Source organism: Leishmania martiniquensis, chromosome 13 (assembly GCF_017916325.1).
Source record: "Leishmania martiniquensis isolate LSCM1 chromosome 13, whole genome shotgun sequence".
NCBI lineage: Eukaryota > Euglenozoa > Kinetoplastea > Trypanosomatida > Trypanosomatidae > Leishmania > Leishmania martiniquensis.
Genome location: NC_090148.1, coordinates 456428 through 477548, shown reverse-complemented (window position 1 = coordinate 477548; position 21121 = coordinate 456428). Strand labels below are relative to the sequence as shown.

Here is a 21121-nt window from a genome sequence, read left to right as displayed (position 1 = left end):
CCTTGTATGTCTTCCGTTGATGACCTGCTCTCACATCAGTTCTCGCCCTCCCTCCCTCTCACACGGTGGTGGTGGTGGTGCCCCTCCTCTGCCTCATACACCTGAAGTCACCCGCTGCTGCTTTTCTTTCTCGGGGATGAGGAGGGGGTGTGCAGAGGAGTGGCCCATGTAAGGGAGCTTGTGCGCACCTACATTGTGTGTGTGTGTGTTACCGTGGGTGGCAGGAGTATAGGGAACCCTCTCCGTGCTGACTGGCGTGGCTGCCGCGGGCAGAGGGAGAGAAGTGTCGAGGGATGACGGGGGGGGGATGGTCATGCACTTTTTACTGCCACGAAAGAAAGGAAACGCGTCTGGTCGCTCCACACGCTGCAGAGACTAGATAGCGCGCATGGGTACGCGCCTCACCCTCACCCTCACCTCACCCCCCCCCTCTCCTCTCCTCTTCATTCTTCGGATAAGCAAAAGGCATTTCGAAAGGCGGAAGAGAGCACCGGCTGTTTTCCGAGACACCGCCCGCCGTCCGTCGAGCATATATATATATATATTCTTCGTTCGCTAGGGGTGATGGTGTAATCGTTTCATCTCTCTCGGTGTGTGTGTGTGGAGGAAGCCACCGCGGCTGTGGTGGTCTTTCCTCGGTCTCCGGTCAACCCCACATTCACCCACCCCGACCCTCTCCACTCCCACCGAGGAGCTGTGTTGCTCGTCACGAAGGGCTCTGCCCATCGCTACGGGATGGGGATACGGGGTGGGAAACGTACAGTGGAGGGGTCCTAAAAGAACTGCAGACGCACCTCATCGGTGAAATGCATATCCTCACACAGACAGAGGCACACCGCCATCACCACTGACTTTTATCTCTGTTCCATTCGTGTCGCCTTCTTAAACATACAAAAAAAAACTCATTTAAACCAAAGAAAAGTGGTGAAAAAGACTGTGCGTTGACAACGATGTGCGTTGGGGAAGGGGAGAGAGGAAGGGGGGGCGCACGGCACCACCCAACCCACCAACCACCAAGATGCGCGCCATGGGCGGCACTGCGTCGCCGCCGCTGTGCCAACCATGAAAAACAAGCGTGGATGGGTCTCTGCCAAAGAGGGGAGTCAGGCTGGCAAGCGGGCAAGCCCTCTCCCTCTCGAAGAGGCGTAGTCATCTATGAGTGCGCGCGCAGAAGCGCCCCCCCCCGCGTATCCCTCGCCTCCCTTCCCCTTCCCATCCCTTCACCGCCCCACTTGACCCTCTCCCACTCCCCTCCCCTCCCCCTCCCCTCTGGCGGAACTCATAGGGTCCTTTCATACGCACACTACCACATACACAGTTTGCGGGGCGAAAGAGGCGGTCAAGACACCATCGGCTCAAGCATATTCAGAGAGGGAGGGCGAGGACAGAGTGACCCTCTCTCTCTGTGTAAATGGGTGTGCCACTGTGACCGCCTTCCTCCTCTCACCAACCACATGTGGACTCGGCGGCGTGTCTTCCCAACCTTGGCAGTTACCGCCACTCCGCACAAGGCAGCCCTCACCACACCGCACTACGATGAGCAATGCAACAAGGAACGCGCAGAGACCTTCACGTTGGAGGACAGCGCCTTCAACTTCATCTCCGCTCTTGACTACACTCTTGTCCCCGCCCTCAGCACCGAGGAGGCGGCAGCGCTGCTGTCTTGGACACTACCACCGTCGTGGGCTGGAGATGGCGACGTGTCGGCTGAGCTGAGAGCTTCGCGGATGGCCGCGGCACTGCGCAGCGCACTTGCTCTCGGTGCGTGTACGCAGGTGGAGTACTTCTTCATTGGCACAGACAACGGGCACGTCTTTCTCATGCCGTTACTGCCTCCCCACCTCCTCGAAGCACTCGTTGTGGAGTGCGGCGAGACCACGCTGCCCGCCCTAGCGCACCACTGGAAGTGCGAGGCGGAGCTGGCGAAGGCGGAGGCGCGCGGCAACGCTTCAGCTGCACGCACCATCGTACAGGGCGGTCGCGCACCTCTCAACTGCGTCGGCCGCCGGCTGCTGCACCGCCACGCACGTGAGGAACCGGTGACTGTTGTGGATCACCTCGGCACACTCTTCGCCTCCGCATCCTCCTCCGGGGACACACGTGTTGCAGTGAGCGTGTTTCATCCCGCTCCGGCAGGCATTACGTGTCTGCCGCACCCGTCCGTGGTGCGGAGCGCCAAGTTATGGGAAGGGTCCATCTTCACGGCACCACCAAGCCATCTTAACTGCGCGGACAAGTGCGACGAGTCGCAGCAAGCTGCGCTGCAGCGGTGGCACGACGCCGTGTGCGCCGCCGAGCCCACAGCAGTGTATGTCTTCACTGGTGACGACGCTGGTGTTGTGCGACTGTGGCGCGTCGACGTGATCGCCCGCACCTACACGCTGCAGCATGTGCTCGTGTGTAGTGCTAATATGGCAGGCATGCTATCCCCTCTCACCCCGTTCGCGCGCGAGGACAATTCGAAGAAGTTGCCGACACGAGATGCCGACCGCGTCCTGCACTGCTTAGAGGTTGACGAACAGACGGGCAGGGTGTTCGCCGGGACAGAGGGCGGCGTGTATGTGTGGGCCATTGACGCCTTGCCGTGGCGCGGTCCGGAGTCCGCGTCGGCCGACGCGCTCGCCGCGCATCACCCGCTCTGCTGGGACGAGCAGCACCGGGCGCCGTTGCCCTGCGCGTTGCTGCGCTGCATGGCACCGTCGTGTTCTGACCCCAACACAGGCAGCGCGCCCCCCACCACCCCCAGTGCAGACTCGGAGAAGACTGTGGAATACCGCACTTCACGCCTCGCCAGCCATCACGTTTGGGTACTGCCGGCATCCATTGTGCAGTCAGAGATAGCACGCTCGATCGAGCGCGGCGGCAGCAGCGCCGGCAAGGTGAGCAAGTGGAAGCCCAAGTACGGTCGTGTGGTCACAGGCGGGGCGGCTATCGGCGTGGTGGGGAACGCTGTGCGGCTGGGCGCGAGGGCGGGGAGCGGTGCCCCAGTGGGAGACCGACTCGCGGACACCGTCGTGCCACTTGCCTTTGAAGGCGGTGAGCTCAGAAATGACCTGCGAGTGCCGCTCAGCTGCGTAGTGCCGGTCACGTACCCGCTCGCTTTCCTCCGAACGCCAGGGACGGCTTGCTTTGCGCTTCGTGTGCTCGCCGGACGCCGTCGTCTCGTGACCAGCTGCGCAGATGGCAAGGTATGCGTGTGGACGTGCCATCCCGAAAACGACGCCTCCTCTGCTACAGTCGCCGAGACCTACGTGCCGCAGCTGATGACGAGCACGCGGCAGGTGCATCGCGGCCTCGGGCGGCAAATTTGTGTGCTGCGTGCCCCAGACGTGTTTCTCACGTGCTCCTACGATGACGGCATCGTGAAAGAGTGGCACGTGTACGACGAGCCGGAGGTGCTGCTGCGGTGCGTGCGTCGCTTCACCCTGAAGCCATATTCCTCTGAGGGCAGTGAGATGCCGCCGCCGCGGCAGCAGCAGCAACTCGCCAACGCCTTGACGAGCATGCTCAAGTCGAAGATGGGCAAAGGTGCAACGGCGGGTAGCGACGACGAGGCATCGACGGGCGATGATGAGGATGGTGAGGCTGTTGGTGGAATTTCCTGCGCCGCCGTCTACCCCGCCTTCGGTGCTCTCTTCCTCGTTGGCGCCTTCGAGTCGGCCATTCAGACGTACAGCCTGACCGAGGTAGTCGGCTGCGAGCCACCGCCCAACTACATGTACAATGGCCACAAGACTGTGCGACTGCCCTCCTCCATGGTCGAAGAAGTCTATCCCGAGCTGTCAAGGTAGTAAACAAGCGAGCCAAGTGCATGAAACAACAGCGTTGTCAACGGAGAAAGGAGAAGGTATAGGCGCACCTACTCACACGCACAGACACTCAGACACGCGTCGCCAAGCTGTCGGGCGTCTTACTGCCATCATCATCACGGCTGCGTCGTGTGGCGTGGCCCGATACCCTTTGCCATTGTTTACGTTCTACCCCCTCCCCCCCCGTTCCTCTCACCCAAGTCGTACTCACTCGCGCTCTTTCGTCTCCGCGCCACCGACAGCTTCCCCTCCAGTCCTCCCCGCGCGCTGCAACAGCCCAACGGCGGCAAAGCACACACACAAACACGCGGGTGGGGGGAGATCGACGCTTCTTTACCACCGCGGGCGCCGTCGTTCTTTTTTCGTTTTTTTTTTTTCATTTTTCTCTCTTCACGCAGCCTTCTCATAAATTTATCTTTTTTTTTCGCGCCTCCACTTCTGTGCGCACATAACACCACCGCCCCCGGTAACAACACCGGCGGACAGGTTGCGTGTGCGTACCGCTGATGCAGCCCCCATGGAGTCAACGCCAAACTTTGAATACGCGAAGCTTGCGGCGATCGGCTCGTACTGGTCAAACCGCGACAGGGACGGGAAGCACTTCAAGAATCTCGGTCTAGCGCCGCCGTCAACGGCGCCCGCTGGGGACGTGGTACGGTGGATTTTGTCTCGTGCGTACAACGGCATCCCGAAGCCGAGAGGAGGCTATGGCGCGTTCGGCAAGATCTGGTACGCGCCGTGTGACATGGCCGAGTCGGTGGCCCACTGGCGAGCAAGCAGGGGCAACGACGAGGCGCAGCCGGCCAAGGACCGAGTGTACTGGATTGGTCACTCCAGTCAGCTGCTGTGCTTAGCCAATGGCATCAACATCCTCTTCGATCCCATCTTCTCGCAGCGCGCCTCGCCGCTGTCGTTTGTCGGACCGTCCCGCCGGTTCCCGCCGGCCGCCACAGTGTCGCAGCTCCCGCCAGTCCACATTGTCACCGTCTCGCACAACCACTACGACCACATGGACAAGCATAGCATCCAAGCCATTGCAGCCCGCTTCCCAGATGCCCAGTTCGTTGTGCCACTGAAGCTGGACCGCTTCCTCCGAGAGTGGGGTGTGCCGGCCGCGTCTATCATCGCGCTGGACTGGTACGAGGCGTGCGATGTGAAAGGGGTGCGGGTGGGTTGCACGCCGGCCCAGCACTGGGGAAAACACAGCGCCTTCGACAGTAATGAGGTGCTGTGGTGCGGCTGGTGTATCGGTTGGCAACCAGGCCAGCAGCAGCAGCTGGCGTCTACGAACGCGAAGCCCACCATCGTCGCCCCCAGCGGGACCCAGCCCACCGCCAAGGCTCTTGAGAAAGCGCAGCGGACGTGGAACCGGTATAAAAAGTACTTCTTCACAGGTGACACAGCGTACAACCCAGACGTCTCCACAAGTATCTACGCCCACTTCGGCGCAATGAATATGGCCGCGCTCCCTATCGGGGCGTATTCGCCGCGATGGTTCATGGCGCGCGCCCACGTTGACCCAGAGCACGCGGTGCAGATCTTCCAGGACCAGCGCATACAGCAGGCGATCGCCGTACACTGGGGCACCTTCGAGCTTGCCGACGAAGCACTCGATGAGCCGCCAAAGGTTCTTTGCGAGGCGCTCACGGCCGCCCAAATCGACGAGAGCAGATTCCAAGCGGTTCCCATGGGCGGGTTCGTTGAGTTCTAGCTGGCGCTGTGGCGCGCGCGGCCCCCCCCGCCCCGTGGGGCGCGCGCCACGCCGCCGGCCCTGCCCCCGGGCCCCGGCGCCGCCCAGGCCCGCGGCCTCTCCGGCGGCCCCACCCCCCGCATCCGCCCGCCGGCAAGGCCCCTGGAAGCCGCGACGAGGAGCGGCAAAAAACCCGCGAAGACCAACCCCCCCGGGGCCCAAAGCGAGGACAACGGCCCCGCACCCCCCTCAAAAGAAACGCAGGGGCACCCGCCACCGAAAAGAAGCGCCCCCACCTTTAGAGCGCACACCAAACCACCGGCCCAACAGCACCAACCGAACAGGAGGAAAAAGCCAGCACCAGCCCCTTTTCCGGAAAGGCGAAGGCATGGCCACAAACACCAGCGCGTTAAAGCAATTCAAGCGACGTAAGCAGAACGCCTCCACCGGCCGACTTGGGAAAAAGGAAGCCAGCTACTTCCCCTATGCCTCCTTACATCCCCCTTTCTCTCTCCCTTGACTATGCAATTGCCTGCTGTTACCGCGCAAGCATCACAGCGAAATCTTTTTCTTTGTTGTTGCACCCAGCTCATTTTTTCTTAGAAATGAACCTATACCTTTTGCTAACTGTCGCAGCGCTTGCGTGCGCACTTTCCGTAACAGCTGCCGGCGATTCGAAGCATACATACGAAGATGGCGACGAAATCAAAGTCTTTGCTGACAAAATGGGACCACGTGCCAACCCATACGAGACATACCGCCACTTAGAAATACCTGGCTGTCAATTGCGAGAAAATGAGCGCTCACTCACTCTCGGCGAGCTTCTTGCGGGTGATCACGCCTCGACTTTACCCACAGACATTCGATTCAACCATAACATAGAAGGCGCCGTCTTGTGTAAGTACAAGGTGAACGTGCATCAAGCAGCGCTCTTGACCAATATGATCCGCGAAAACTATCGTTACGAACTAGCTATTGATGGCCTCCCAGTATGGGGTTCGATCGGCGAAGAAACCGATGGCAAGGAATTTTTCATTTTCCTCCATCGCACATTTCACATTGGTGTGAACAGAAATCAAATTGTGAACGTCACGCTTGAGTCGGGCTTGCCGGCAAGGCTCGAAAGTGATACTACGTACACCCTTACATACTCAGTAGCTTTTAGACCATCAACCGTGGAGTACGCCAATCGATTTTGGACTGTGTTTGACACTCGCTATGTCAGCTCACGAACGCGATTCGCCTCCCTTGTCAATTCGGCTTTGATTGTCCTTTTCCTGGTCTCAGTCATCACGCTCATTTTTTCGCGAACGCTCCGCTCTGAACACGCAAAAACAGAAAGGGAGGTGCAGGTACGTTTCGAAGGACATGACATCATTGACGAATCAGGGTGGAGGTGCCTGTACGCGGATGTATTCAGGGTGCCACAGCACACTAGCACCTTCTGTGCCATCCTTGGGTGCGGCACGCAGCTTCTGTTATTGGCAGCATTAGCCATTTTTCTGTCCATAATGACCAATTATCGCATCTCCATGAACCACAACTTGGTCACTTATACTGTCCTTGGCTACGTCTTTACCAGTGGCATTGCTGGCTACGTGTCCGGATATCAATTCATGGGGTGTGGGTTTCTGGCGCCGCACATGGCGTCCAAGTGGATTCGTGCTTTTCATGCTACTTTCCTTCTGGTTCCAGTGATTTACGCGACCGCGTTCGTTCCCTCTTCGACGGTCGCGCTAATTTATGGGTCATCGCAACTTCCTTATCTCAACGGTGTCATGATTGTCCTGCTCTTGTGGATCTTCGTGGCATATCCGCTGTGCCTCACTGGCGTGCTATGCAGCCGTTATGTATTTCGGCGAACGGAGCGAAGAAGAAATATTCCGCATGTCAATCAAATTCCAAGGCTGATTCCGCGACCACCTCGGAAGTTCCTAGCACCTCGCTACCTGCTGTTGGCCAGTGGCGTGCTTCCTTTCATATCGGTGTTCATAGAATTTACCTTTGTCTTCCCCTCTATCTGGTCATTCAAGCTTTTTCACCTGTACGGATTTTTAGCCATTACAACATTCCTTTACATCGTCGTAACCGCGTGTGTATCGATTGTGGCGACGTTTGTACTTTTGTCCACTGAAAATCATTACTGGAAGTGGATGTCCATGGGCTTTGGAGCATCTTGCGCAGGATATGTTTTTGCTTACGCAGTGTTTTTTTATCTTTTCCGGACCTCGATGCACGGGACGTACATGTTTGTGGTATACTACTCGTATTGCTTCGCCCTTATGCTGTTTTTAGCGTTGATCGGCGGGACAGTGAGTTACTTTGCTGCCTCTTACTTTGTGAAAGCGATTTACGCACAAGCCAAGAATGACTGAGTGAAGGATTTTGTCTTCTATACAAAGCAGAAAAAATACAAAGACGCACGTTCGGTGTCGGTGTGCCTGCACCGCGTTAGCTCTGAGGAAACCAAATGTGATCCGATCGCATGCTTATAAGGTTTTCTTCTGCGATGCTCCTGGTGTGTCTTTTGTTTTTCTACCCCTATCGACTGTTTGGGCGAATATATATATATATATATATATATATATGCACTCCATTAGCATTGAATAGCGTTTCTGTCCTATTCTGCATATGCTGATTCGAAAAACGTATCATGGCTTCTTCTTCCATGTCTGCATGCAACAACAGGTGCTCTTGCTGCGACTAGTTCGACCTTTGCCATCTTATGTTGGCTCGAAAAGGGTGAAGACACAACGTGAGGTAGAGTTGAGCTTTTGTCTCGATGTGAATGATGTGAAGCACGCGATTTGCTCAAAGCAAGCTGAGGTGACTGCTTTGTTGGTGTTTTGGGGGGGAGATGGTTGCTGCACGAAAAAAAAAGGACGCGTTATCGTAACTCAGCCTTTTGTACTATAGGAGAGTGATTGTTGTGCCACTTGCTTCGAGAAAGAAAAAAAGAGACGAAGGAAAAATGCATGGCAAGCAGCCAAAAGACGTGCTCCGAAGGCTGAGACAATATTTTTCTCCGCTGAAGAGTAAAGGGACCTCTCTCTCCCTCTCTCTTATCAGCGTGTCTTTCCTCAAAAATGAGCGATTTGTCAGGGGTTGATAAGATTAGGAGAAACATCTCCATTTGAGCTGATTTTGTAGCTGATAGCACCTCATTAGCAGTTGTCACTCTCATAAAGTAGCCTTTACATTTTTACTGCTTGCTTTCTTTACTTACTCTCACTCACTAATATTTGGGTAGAGGATCACAAGAAAAGAAACTGATAATAATTAAAAGGATGCTTTTCTTTTAAGTGTCACCGGGTGGAGTCTCAAGCATCTTGTTTGTTTTTCGGACGGCATACCGAGAGAGAACGCTATAGTGGCAATGAAGCTCGGTGCTTGCCCTGCTGACATTGCGGATGACGAGGTTGTGGCTTCGTTCAATGTGTACGCTTCGCCAGCGCTTGTTAACCAGGCTCATATTTTTCAGTACCCGCTGCGCCGTAGGCAGCGGCCATACGAAGCGACCGAAGTGAAGCTGTTTAGCACTAGTTGCTCCTTAGGTGACGAAAGTGAGGCCGCACAGGCACATAGGAAGGGCCTGTCGGTGCTCCAGCCAGGCTCGCGCCTAACAATGAAATGTTCGTTGGACACATTTGGCTCACCCTCCTTTCGGCCCTTGCCGGAATCTGTCACAGATTCGTTGAGTCAGATGGAGCTTCAGCGGCACCACACATTCAACTACACACTGCAGTCGCAGCCCTTTTCGCCGCAGTCGAATTATGTACTGGGCTACATTACGCACGAGGGGATCCATCTCACTCCTGTTTCGACGATTCAGCAGTTTACCCCTTCGTTGAGTGTTCCAGAAACATCCATCTGTGCCGCCCGTGTCGCTGAAGCATTTTGCAGCCAAGCAAACTCTGCCATTATGCCTGGGTTTGCCGCCGCAGATCGCATTCAACGTGAGTTGCGACGCCAGCGCAGCCGCGTCTTGAACGAGGAGGCTGAGACTGCGCAAGAGATACAGTTCTTTCGTGCCGACTCTGTCGAGAGCTCGGCAATGCGTTCCCGGCTGCGCTCCTCCACTCTTGAAAGAATCATTGGCGGCCCAAGCGCTGCGTTGGAGCCAGTCAATGTGGAAAATAGCCTCTTTCCTCCGGAAATTCTGCAATCGGGAGGCATTTCCGGTGGCGCCGAGGCGCACCCATCGATGATAATCCACCGGTTCGCCAACCGAAAGTCTGTCGCCGAGCAGACGAGTCAGCTGCTTCAGCGCTGCCACGTCCTCACGTTACCAATACTTCAAGGCGTGGCGGTACCATACACGTCGAGCGAGATGGTAAAGACGATGGCGACTGTGCCAGAGGCGCAGCTGGTGGAGGCGTTGAAGTCGTGTGGTGTGTGGCTGCACGGTGTATGGGTTAGCCGGTACTGTGATCAGTTCCGCGGATCCGTCGCGGCGCTGCGGGAGGTGATTTTGGCGCTTTTCTACCAGAGCGAGGATGGCAGCATTGCGCGGGCCGATTTGAATGCCTTGGTCACAACATCTGCCGCGCGGCGGTCGATCAAGGATATTCTAGAAACAGTGGCAGTGCTGAACGCCGAAGAGTCCGATCCATCCAAGCGTCGCTGGCGGCTCAAGTACGTCCCTGCAGATCGCGCCGCACGCGAGGCACAAGAGCGCGATTTCAAAGTTGCTTTCGCCGCCGAGGAAGCCAGTCAGCAAGAGGCGTGGCGCCGACGTTGCGCGCAGATGATGGCGCACATTCCTTACATCAACTCGGATCGACCTGTGCCGCAGCTGTGCCTACGCCCGCGCGGTACACCGCCTGCGATGGGCATGACGGCAGGCGCAACATTCCCGTATGGCGGTGCAAACGCGGCGCAGCCCACCGCCTCTCCACTAGGTTCCATGGCGAGTGGCCACCCTGGAAGCGGTGTGAATGCATCCGCTTCGCCTTTCACCTCCCCCGTCTCAGGTGCCGAGGTAGGCTTCAAGGAGGCTGATATTGCGCCGATTCGACACTACATTCGCGAGCTGTTCGCAGAGCATGGCGTTATCAATAAGCAGCGGGTCAAAGACCTTGTGATCAAGGCACAGGAAGCTCGGTACCCGAACGCCACTAAGGCGATGCTAAGCATGGCGTTGCAGCAGTGTCTCGACAAATTCACAGATGCCACGTGGATCCTCAAGTCTGTCGGGGAGCCGCTCGTGGATTACTACCGGCCGGCCATTCTCCATGTGGTGCTGGAGCTGCGCCAGTTTGAGATGGCGGCACTCATGAAACGGCTGGAAGAAGTTGTGCAGGCGCGCGGCTTGACGTCTCCGCCCGAATCTGCCGCACTGCGGGGCCGTGCCGGTGGTGCGTCTGGCCCGTTGGAGGCTGTGGTACAGCGTGTCGTAGCTGAGGTGGCGGAGTTCAAGGCGGGCGGCAGACTCTGGCACATCAAGGGTGGTAACTTGATGAACGACTAGCGGTGCGAAGAGAGGGAAGAGGAATAGCGAGAGGAGCAGAAAAAGTGAAGGGAAGCAGACATTACTCTTTCTCTCCCCCCCTCCTCTCTGCATCTCTGCGCGTGCTCGTCAGCTCATCCCTTTTTCAGCCGAATCGCTACGCCACACCACTTTTCCTTCTTCGTCAAGGCGATGCGGCGGCAATGCGCCCATTCATGACGCATTCAGCCACATCCTTCCCACTTGTCCACCGAAGCAGAGAATACCTTAAAAAAAAAGAAGTGGAGACGGGGACGGAAGGGAAAGAAGACGGAAAAGAGATGAGCGCGTGTGTGTCATCAGTGCATACACGTCTATTTCTCTTTTGCCCGTTTCGTTGTGCTCAAAGGGGGGCAGCAGCGTGGAGTGATGGGCAGTCGTGTGTTCGCCTGCGCTCTGGCGTTCGATTGCTGGTTTGCTTATCAGTTTTTTTTGTCCCCCTCTTAGCGCCATCTGTGTCCCTCACGGCGTGTACGCAGCGATTAACCCGATAAGAATGACTGTGAGGACTCTCCAATGAACAGAAAGAGAAACACACACCGGAAGACGGCAAAGGTGTCTCAACGCACTCCCGCACATACAAGCAGACGCCTCCTCCTCCTCCCTCCTCCCTCCTCTCTCTCTCCCTCCACATACACACACGCGCGAGTTGAAATGCGGTCGGTGCCGCGGAGACTGAGGCCGACACCTCACTAGGGGGCCTTTTGCAGCCTCCATAGGAAACAGCAACAACAGCAAAGGCTGTGATGGTGCTGTGTGGCAGCGGTTGAAGGCAGCAGGCGAAGAGGTCATTTCCATGCTCATCCTCTAGACAGCGTCCCTGGTGACAACGGCGAGTGGATGCCGTCTCTCAGTGCGTGGCACATCTCAAGAGGGGAGGGGGGGGGGGTCGGGTCTCTTAGTCTGTCAGGAAGCTGGCCGGCTTCCTATCTTACGGTCACTTGCCGAGCAGCTTTGGGCGGGGGACAGAGTCGAGCATCTAGGACACTGGAATGCCAAAGCAGTTCATCGTTACAGATGCCAGCGGCCAGATTCTGTGTGGTGCGGCGTCGAAGCGACTTGCGTCAGGGAGCGCATCTGTACCATTTATACGGTAAAAAAAGTGCCAGCGCATCTCCAAGGTGTCCCAGCCCGCACTCACTGCTCACTTGATGGGCAGCCTGAGTCATACCCATGCGTGCGCCACGTGATGATGAACATGATGGTAGCGGCTGCGAGGAGCTAGCGGCCGAGCGAGCGGATAGACTCCGAGGCAAAGGCCGCGCTCGGATGACTGAGTCAAGACGTTCCTGTACTGTGTGTCTGCCGCTGCTTAGCATCACGCAGTCAGCGATGTGACTCGCCTGGGGGACAGAGAGGAGCTTTTAGTTCATATTTTTGCGAAAGAATGCATAGGCTGACAACGGGAAAACATATGTGGATCCGGACGATTGTGTGGCTTTGTATGCTACTACGTCTCTCTTTACCTCGTTGCCGCCTTCGCGCGATGAAAGCTGTGCCCTCTCTCTCTCTCGACCTCTGATCCCTCGATCGCTCACAGGACTCCTATTTTTTTCGCGCGTTTTGTTCTCACTGGAGCCAGCGGCAGGCACACAGCGACCATCATGCTTTTCTCTCGCACATCGACCACTCCTCCCTCTCCCTTTCACTATTGCTTCACTGCTCCCTCCCCCCTCCTCCTCCTCCTCCTCTCTCTCTTCCTCTCCTGCCGCCAGTCATCTTCCTGCGAGCCCTCTCTCTGGTGTGCTGTACCGTTGTGGGTGGTTTCCCATTTTCTCGTGTTGTGGTGGACGGGCGTATTGATCGCAGGTCCGTCGTTTCTCTGGTGCACAGACTTTCGCTTCGTTGTATCGGTGCGTTTGGGTGTTTTGGTTGGACGACGCCCCTTCATTGCGTGTATGTGTGTGTGCTCCTGCGATTGGGATCTCTACACCTCCCCGTTTCTCGGCGGATTCTTCCTTTTCGTTTGCCGTGCCCCTTCTGTAGTTGTCCAACAGCGGCCGCTATTGGGACACTCCCACTCGCACCACCACCACCACTACTACGGCCATCACAAGGACTTTTCCAGCGCACTTCACCAAATATATATATAAGCAGACAGACAGACACACACACACACACACGCCCCCTCTCCACTCAAGCTCTGTGACACGTGTGCTTGTATCTCCGCTTCTCTGTCTCGATTCGCTTTTCTACCGCCGTCTCTCTCTCTTGTCCGTCCGTCCACCACCACCACCCTCTCTGCAGACTCGCGGAGATACCGCTAACCATGGACTGCGTAAACCATGTTACGAGCGATGCGGACATCTTGCCGTGCAAGTCCGATGTCATCCTCAGTAAAACGTCGTCTGCCAACTTCACCATCGGCACCAAGCCGGTGCTGGCGAGTCATCGACGTCTGCTCTGCATGAACGTCAAGCAAACGAACATGCTGCGTGTGCTGAACCGCCATGGCAAGCACAATGACATGACCATCAAGGCCGCCGCAGTCGCAAACCTCGTATCGACGGAGAAGATTACCGGCCACCCGACCCTGTTCTACGCAGTGGGCGGGAAGGACTTGGCCATCATTTGCCCAACCACGCAGGCGAACGGCGACATATCTGTCTCGCTGGTAGAGTCGACGCTCGATGAGGAGGGCTACGCCTCGACCGCCGGCGAGTCGCAGCGACTCTACGTGCTCGGCCAGCAGAACGTGATGGAGGTGGAGGAGTCGACGGGCATCGTCAAAGGCAAGATCCCCCTCGCCCCTAAGACCACAGTCAAGTACCCCGTTATCGACTACCATCAGGCAGCCCAGCTGCTGCTCGTGCCGGCCAAGTCGACACACCTCGATCTCATCTCTACTCGCACCCGCAAGAGTGCGCTGGGCCGTGTCTGGGAGCCGCATGAGGACACCGTGCCAACTTTTGCCTGCTTCTTCCAACACCATGCCTTCTCCGAAGAGTCAGGCAAGGAGCTGCTCATTGTGACCGCGGCGCAGGGAAACCGCGAGATTCGCTTCTGGGCCTACCAGAGCGACACACAGAAGTTCGCGCTCAAGCAGCAGCTGAACCTCTCTTACAAAGATGAGCCGAAGGAGGAGTACGACATCAGTGTCACTGCTGACGAGGAGTACATCACGCTCTGCTCTCGTACAAGGCCGTACGCGGTCGTAATCGAGACCCACCATACCCTTTTCAAGGCGTACCGAATGACATCCTGGCGCATGGCAGGGGCGGCGTTGTGCTCGACGACATCTGTCGGCAAAGTCACGGAGAGTGCGCAGAGCAAGTCGGTCAGCTACGAGCTCTTCATCACAGTTCGTACGGAAACCGGTTTTGTGCAGTCGATGCCCAACTCCAGCCGTCTCGCCGGTGCGTCGAACTTGTCTGCGGTGAGGGGCGACTCAGTCGCCAACTGGTTCCCGTCCTTAGCAGCCAGTGGCACCGGTGTCGGCCGTGACGCGACGGGTGCGTCGCCTGGTGCAAGCGCCACCGGCGCAGCGATGACGCCGATCACCGCCGTCTCGTCCTCGCTCACTGGCGAAACCAAGACAAGCAGCATGTCAGAGGCGGCTGTCGCCTCACTTGTGCGTTCGCAAGCGCAGAAGTTCTGTGAGCAGGTAAGGGCGATCGATGCGGACCTCGTAGGAATGCAGAAAAACGCCTCAGACACGATGCGGCTTTTGCAGGACTCGCGCTACCGCACCGAGGCGCAGAGCAGCGGTCGAAACTTTGCTATCCGAAACCGCGCGCGCCTCGAAAAGAATGCCTCCGCCGCCGTGTCGCCGGCAAACGCAAAGCCCGCTGCGGCTGCGGACGCCGCTGGGACGGATGGTGAGTATGGCATGCTAACGGCGGGAGAGCGCGAGCTGGTGCTGAGTATCCGCAACTTCGTCCAAGAGGTACAGGGTGGCAGCGCAGCCGCGGCCTCGGCGGCGCTCAAGGCACTCCTTGGCAAGCAGCTTCGCCTCGCCGTGGAGCGGGCGGCGAATGAGGCGGGCAAGCTGGAGATTCCCGCGTCAGTCACGGCGGACTTCAACACGCTGCAATCGGTGCAAGAGTTCCGTCGCGTTGTCAACGCAAGTATCGCGCGCATCGGCGCTGCAACGAAGCGGTTCCACGATCTGAACCGCACGACCGTGGAGGCCTCATCGGCGCAGACCGCGACGTGCCTCGCCCAGGCCGAGGCCTTCCGCCAGAAGCTGAGCTCGTCGCTGCGCTCCATGAAGGAGGAAGTGGCGGAGGTGAAAGTGGCGCTCTCACAGTGCCAGTTCTCTAGCAAGGCTGCCGTGGAAGCGGCGGCGCCACCGAGCCCGGAAGCTATCTTGGCGCGTGCAGTGGCGCAGGCGAAGGAGGAGGACTGGAGGGGTGCCCTTACCACCATTCTCGCATCCAACGACATCAGCATTCTGCTGGCGTTCTTGGACAACGACCTGTGCCGAGAGCAGCAGGCGGTGCTCACCTCGCCTAGGACGCTGACGCTGCCGCTCTTCCTCAGTCTCTGCCTGCAGCTAACCTTTGAGATGCCACTGCAGAGCGGCTCGGTACCATTGCGTCTTCAGCTGCTCTCCGATTTCTACGTGGAGTGGGATGACTGGCTGCGTACGATCCGAATGCAGGCACAGAAGGACGCACAGCAAGGCGCTGTCTACGAGATTGTGAAGCGCGAGCTGTCGACCGTGCTGGAGGCACTAGAAGCCGTACCTCGTGAGCAGCTGGACCGCAAGAGCCGCAACAAGGAGCGCCTGGTGCACAAGCTGATCTCCCAGCTTCTGGCCGACGAGTAAGCCAGGGAGCACAGGGGCGCGACGCTTTGCGCTACGAGCGGCAAAAAGGACGGCACAGAAGTCTGGCACCTGCACCCCCTCCCCTCTTCTTCTCTTCCCCTCTTTCTGTTTCCTTCATGCCAACGCGCTCTTCGAGAAGGAGTCGTGCGCGCGTCGGCCTGTGTGCATGCGCCGATGCCCGACTCAGTTCGAAAGGAACTTGGGCAATACTTTATGAGTGTCTGTGTCTGTCTGTCTGTCTGTCTGTGTGTGTGTGTGTGTTTCCGCTCCTTTTTTCGTTTCTTCTTCTTCGCTCTGATTGGCGATTGTGGCGAAGGCGGCTCGGCCTCCGGTGCAGAACGCGGTGGGGAGAGGAAGGGGGAGGGGGGGTAAGGGAAGAGGAATGCGTCGTCATGTAGTAGCGCTGCTTCCTCCCTTCTTCCCTCCACTTCTTTTTTTTTTGCGCACTTTTGTATGCCGAGATAGAGGGCCTCTCTGATCTGTCGGTTGGTTTCTATCTTCACCCTTTTTTTGCAGATGCCCCCCCTCCCCCCCCCACACACACACACTTCCACCTTGTGGCTTGCTGCTGTATGGGCGGCTGCCCGTGGGGGGGTTGCTGCGCGCGTGGGGCGTTGACGGGCGCCCCATGCCGGCCCCCAAGCACCCCCCCGTATTCGCATGACCGCTGGACGAGCAGGGGATGCGAAGCTGCGACTCTCATTTTCGGTGGTGGTGGGGTGACGGATGGCAGATAAGAGGGGTGGCTCGTAAAGTCTTAATACACGTCGAAAGCGAGGAGCACTCAGAGCTACATCAACAGTGCAGAGCATAGGAGATGATGGCAGCGACACGAAGGAGGTCCTGCCCCCTCCCTCCAAATCTATACGAGGCCTCGCACTTCACTAACCTAGAGAGGACATTCAGGGTCGTCTCCAGATGGCCGCGAGGACTGACTTTTCGAAGCTGATAAATGGGCTGGAACGAGGGGGAGGATGCGGCACACCTTGGCGGAGTTTCCCCGAACTCGCGCCTGTATGCGTGTTTACGTGAATGCCTGCACGTGGGTGCGAGCACGCGCGCGAGGCTTTCGCATCAACCGCAGAGACGATGGCAGAGGTGGGCGGCGGCAAAGCGGCGAAGGCATCACCGCACCCTCTCACCTCTTTCGAACGCGCCAACGCACGTGGCAAACCCGCACACGCCTCCTCTCTGACTTCCTCGTCGCCACCGCTCCCCCCTCCCTCCCTCCCTCCGTTCTCTTCAGGTTAGCCATGCGCATGCTCTATGCTCCACTTGATTGTGTCTCTCTCCCCCTCCTCCTCCTCCTCGCGCGCACTTTCTGCGCGTTGTGTCACTGGACGGTGACGGAATGGCACTCGCTCTCTGCTGGCGCTCATGATCCATCACTGGGGCCGCCGCCGCCGTCGTCCCTCCACTCTCCCTTTACCTCCATGGCGGGACATCATCACAGCCAAGAGAGCGGAGGCGCCACAGTGAGGACAGCGCAGATGCAATAGCGGGTGCACTCACGTTAACCTTTCGCTTCACTCTTCTACATACCCGCACGCAGGCATATTGGTCACGAAAAAAAAAGGTGATGCCAATGCCGCCCGTCTCTGTCTTCTTGTCCTACGTCGACTCCTTTGTTGGGGCGCGTCTGCTGCGCCAGTTTCAGCAACATCCATCGCACTACAACATCTTCGGCTGCACGTGGGATGCTGCCTCTGCAGAGCAGCTTAGCGCCGCCGCGTCGGCTGCCGAGCAACAGCGGCAGCAGCGTGCGGCGAAGGCGCTCGCCGCTGATGGCGACGCTAGCGGCGCGCGGTTGGTCGCTTCGGGTGACGTGGAAGGCGACCGCACCTTCGAGAAGGAGGCGGCCATGATCCACGGCGGTGGTGCCCGCACCCACACGCCTTTGCCACCGGAGGAGTCCGCGTTGCGTGCACCTGCAGGGAGCCACCCGCTTGCAGGTGAGGCGGGCGGTGGAGGAGCACTCGTTGCGGCGGATAGCGCCGGTGGCGGCGAAAATTCGCCCAAGTCGTCTCCTCCCTGTATCTTTTTCTCACGCCTCGACACAGCGGCTGTACGTGCCGCCCTGCTCACTTGCGACTGGATCGTGCTGGAGCTGCGCCAAGCCCAAACAGTGTTAGAGGTGGTGCAATTCCTGCAGATGCAGCCCTCCTTCGCGCGACCAAAGCGCCTGGTTCTCCTTTCCAGCCTCATGACGTGGTACGCGACGCCATCATTGGAGGAGGACGAGGTTGCTACTGCTGGTGACGATGAGAACGACGAGCCCGACGCGAATGAAGAGGACGATGTCGAGGCTGCGTACCCCCCTCCTCCGCCGCGCTTCCTGGAGAGCATTTTCACTACGGCGCAGGACCAATCACGGCACGCCGTCGTGGACGCGATGCGCGGCGATGTGACCGCAGCCAAGGGCGAGGACAACGGCTGCGGCGACGAAGAGGACGGGGATGGGGAGGAGGCCGGTGATGCGGTTGCCTCCAACTCCAGGACAGAGGTGCTAACAGAAGATCAGTACAACCGTCGTGTACCGCATTTGCAGTACCTAAGCTGGCGCGATGCCGAAAAGGCCGTTGCAGGGGCGCATCACGCCAAGGGCCTCCCGCTGGACACCTTCGTCGTCTGCGGCGGCCTTCCCTACGGAGGCGAGGAAGACGTGCTCGAACCTCTCTTCCGCCTCGCCTGGTCCGCGGAGCCCGAGAGAAAGCAGGGCGACCTCGCGACGACCTCAGCAACGCTACCGATCTTCGGCAGTGGTCAGCAGCGCGTGCCGCTCGTGCACGTGCAGGATCTTGCCTGCTTTGTGCGCAAGCTGCTCCACTGCTCAGCCGACGCTCTGCCGTTCCCTGAGCGGCGCTATCTCTTCGCCACCGACGGGAGCAACCAGAACTCCTGGCGGGGCATCGTCTCCGCTGTGAACCGCATGTTTGGTGGGCGATGCTCAATGCGTCAGGTCGCGCCAGCATCGTACCCGCTGTACCGTGACGTGGAGCGCTTCACGATAGATCTGCGCGTCGAGCCAGAGACGATGCGGATTCTCATGGAGCGCACCGAGGAGGCCGAGTCGAGTGACGTAGAGGCAACCGCCCAACCGCAGTTGCGACTGCCGAACACATGGGTTGCAGAGGGCGGCATCCGTCGTCATCTTCGTGCTGTCGCAGACGAGTTCACTGCCGCCCGGCACGTCGAACCGCACCGCATTGCTATCGTTGGGCCGCCGCTGGTGGGAAAGACATACCTTGCCAAGCGCGTGGCGCGCTACTATCGCCTTCCATGCGTGTCGCTGGACTCGGTCGTGCTTGACTACACCACCGCCTTAAAGGATCTCCGCTCACGCGTGGAGGCGACGAAGGCTGCGGTGCGAGAGGCTGAACGCGCACGCCGCCTCGCACTAAAGCGGCGTCGCCTGCTAGCGCGGCAGCAGCGAGATTGGGATGCCCAGGCCGAACGTGACTATGCCGCCTCAGCAGATGCTCACGAAGGAGTGGCGGCGCCGGGTGACAGCGCGCGGGATGAGGTGAACGCCGCAGACCCGACGAGTCGTCGTAACTACTGGCACGGCACCACTGTACATGACACCAGCAACTGCAGTGGGCCGGGGGATGCAGCGGCGGCTGCAGGTCCTGGTACCCTTGCGGCGACGGCGGCGGCCCACAATGACGACGAGGTTTCTTCAACCTTGCTGGCCCTTACCCAGGCGGAGGAAGAGGAGCTCGATGCGTTCGTGTCTGCGTGGTGGGCTGAGCAGCCTCAGACGCACGTGTGGGCTGGTAAGATTGCCGAGATGGAGCGCGTGTTGCTGCTCCGGCTGCACCCGCGGCCGCCGACGCCAGAGGCAAATCCAAAGAAGAAAGCCGCCGCCGCAGGCGGTAGCGGTGCCAACGCAAAGAAAAAGAAAGATGCGCAGAAGACGCGGGAGGAGGAGGAGGAGCTACAGCAGCTGAAAGCTGTTCTGAAGAATGCGCCGTTCCAACCCCGCGCCCTCGCTCTCATGCTGCGCTGGCGCCTCGCCCAGCCGGATTGTCGGGTGCAGGGATTCGTGCTGGATGGGGTGCCAGCGACGTTGGAGCTGGCGCGGCTCGTGTTTGGCGGCGGCACGGATGAGCAGCTCCAGCCGCCGCTGACGGAGGAAGAGGCGCTCCGCCCGCGATACGCCAGCGAGAGCGGCGCCGCGCTGCCCGCTGTTGTTGGGGCTGCGGAGGAGGGCAACGACGACAAAGAAGCTGCCGCTGCGGAGGCGGCCCCTCGGAGGGAATCGGCTAGCGATAGTCGCCTGCCAAACCACGTGATTGTACTCCAAGCCTCCGACACCTACCTGCTGAGCCGCCTGAGGGCGATGGGGGCGGCGTCGGAGGAGGGCGTCGTGACCGCCCGTGGCAACGACGACGCCACCCGCGCCGTCGACGTTGAGGCCTTCCACCGCGACCTCCAAACATACAAGCGAGAGTACGTCGACACGCCCTATTCTGTGCTCAGCTACTGGGAGTGCGCGGCTGCAACGACCGCCCCGCCGCTGAGCACCGGGAGCGTGACGGGAGCAGAGCACCGCGCCGAGGTGCACCTGGTGCCAATCGAGGGCATCGAGCCCCTTGTGCCACCGGTACCTCCCATGTCCGCGTACGCACCGCCGCAGCTCACGAGCACGGAGCAGCTGCTCGAGCAAGTCATTGTGGGGCGTCCTCACAACTTTGGCAAAAGCCTGGAAGAGATCCAGCGCGAGGCTGTGCGGCAGCGCTGCTTGCAGGCTGAGGAGGACGAAGTCCATGCTCAGCAAGTGGCTGCCCAGGCGGCTGCCGAATCCCTGGAGTGCGCACAGGAAGCTGAGGCCCGTTCAGTGGCTGAGGAGAGAGAGGTGGCGCTGAGGCAGGCTGACGTGGCGGAGTTGGAGGCGCGTAAGCGGCCCATGGCGACCTACCTGCAGGAGCGCGTGCTGCCTCTCTTGCACAAGGGGCTGTTAGAGGTCTGTGCAACGCGACCAGCGGACCCGGTGGATTACCTGGCGGAGTGGCTCACTCGCCACAACCCGCACGATGACATCTTCTGCGATTTGTGACGGGTCCGCCCGCGGCGTTGAAGGGTCCCATCCTTTCCATTCTTCTCTCTTCTGTCGGGGGCCATGGCGACGCTGTGGGTGGCGCCTCCGTACATCACTGCGTGTGTGTACAGGTGCTGCTGTGTGATTGGTGCTGATGGAATGGGGTGGCGTCAGTGATGTACAAAAGCGATCGTGTTTGTGTGTGTGTGTGCGTGTGTGTGGTATTATTTTTGGCTTCATTCGTCGCCGCTCCTCTTCTGTCTGATGTACACGTTATGTGCGCCTGCGCCTTTATTTCGGGGTTGGAGGGAGAGAGGGGGGA

General features: G+C 58.9%; 6 protein-coding genes across 6 annotated transcripts; all 6 read left to right on the top strand.

The window, feature by feature from the left end:
- Nucleotides 1-1454: 1454 nt before the first annotated feature.
- Nucleotides 1455-3791, top strand: LSCM1_05954 (uncharacterized protein; the record flags this gene model as incomplete). The annotated part of the gene is made up of 1 exon (XM_067323388.1): nt 1455-3791. One exon carries the CDS (start codon nt 1455-1457, stop codon nt 3789-3791), a length of 2337 nt encoding a protein of 778 aa, XP_067180339.1.
- A 535-nt stretch (nt 3792-4326) lies between these two features.
- On the top strand, nt 4327-5520 carry LSCM1_05953 (uncharacterized protein; the record flags this gene model as incomplete). The annotated part of the gene is made up of 1 exon (XM_067323387.1): nt 4327-5520. The coding sequence occupies one exon, from the start codon at nt 4327-4329 to the stop codon at nt 5518-5520; it is 1194 nt and encodes a 397-aa protein (XP_067180338.1).
- A 584-nt stretch (nt 5521-6104) lies between these two features.
- On the top strand, nt 6105-7874 carry LSCM1_05952 (uncharacterized protein; the record flags this gene model as incomplete). Its single annotated transcript, XM_067323386.1, has 1 exon — nt 6105-7874. One exon carries the CDS (start codon nt 6105-6107, stop codon nt 7872-7874), a length of 1770 nt encoding a protein of 589 aa, XP_067180337.1.
- A 1001-nt stretch (nt 7875-8875) lies between these two features.
- On the top strand, nt 8876-10969 carry LSCM1_05951 (uncharacterized protein; the record flags this gene model as incomplete). The annotated part of the gene is made up of 1 exon (XM_067323385.1): nt 8876-10969. The coding sequence occupies one exon, from the start codon at nt 8876-8878 to the stop codon at nt 10967-10969; it is 2094 nt and encodes a 697-aa protein (XP_067180336.1).
- Nucleotides 10970-13256: 2287 nt separating this feature from the next.
- LSCM1_05950 (uncharacterized protein) lies at nt 13257-15758 on the top strand (the record flags this gene model as incomplete). The annotated part of the gene is made up of 1 exon (XM_067323384.1): nt 13257-15758. One exon carries the CDS (start codon nt 13257-13259, stop codon nt 15756-15758), a length of 2502 nt encoding a protein of 833 aa, XP_067180335.1.
- Nucleotides 15759-17337: 1579 nt separating this feature from the next.
- Nucleotides 17338-20817, top strand: LSCM1_05949 (uncharacterized protein; the record flags this gene model as incomplete). Its single annotated transcript, XM_067323383.1, has 1 exon — nt 17338-20817. The coding sequence occupies one exon, from the start codon at nt 17338-17340 to the stop codon at nt 20815-20817; it is 3480 nt and encodes a 1159-aa protein (XP_067180334.1).
- Between the last annotated feature and the right edge of the window lie 304 nt (nt 20818-21121).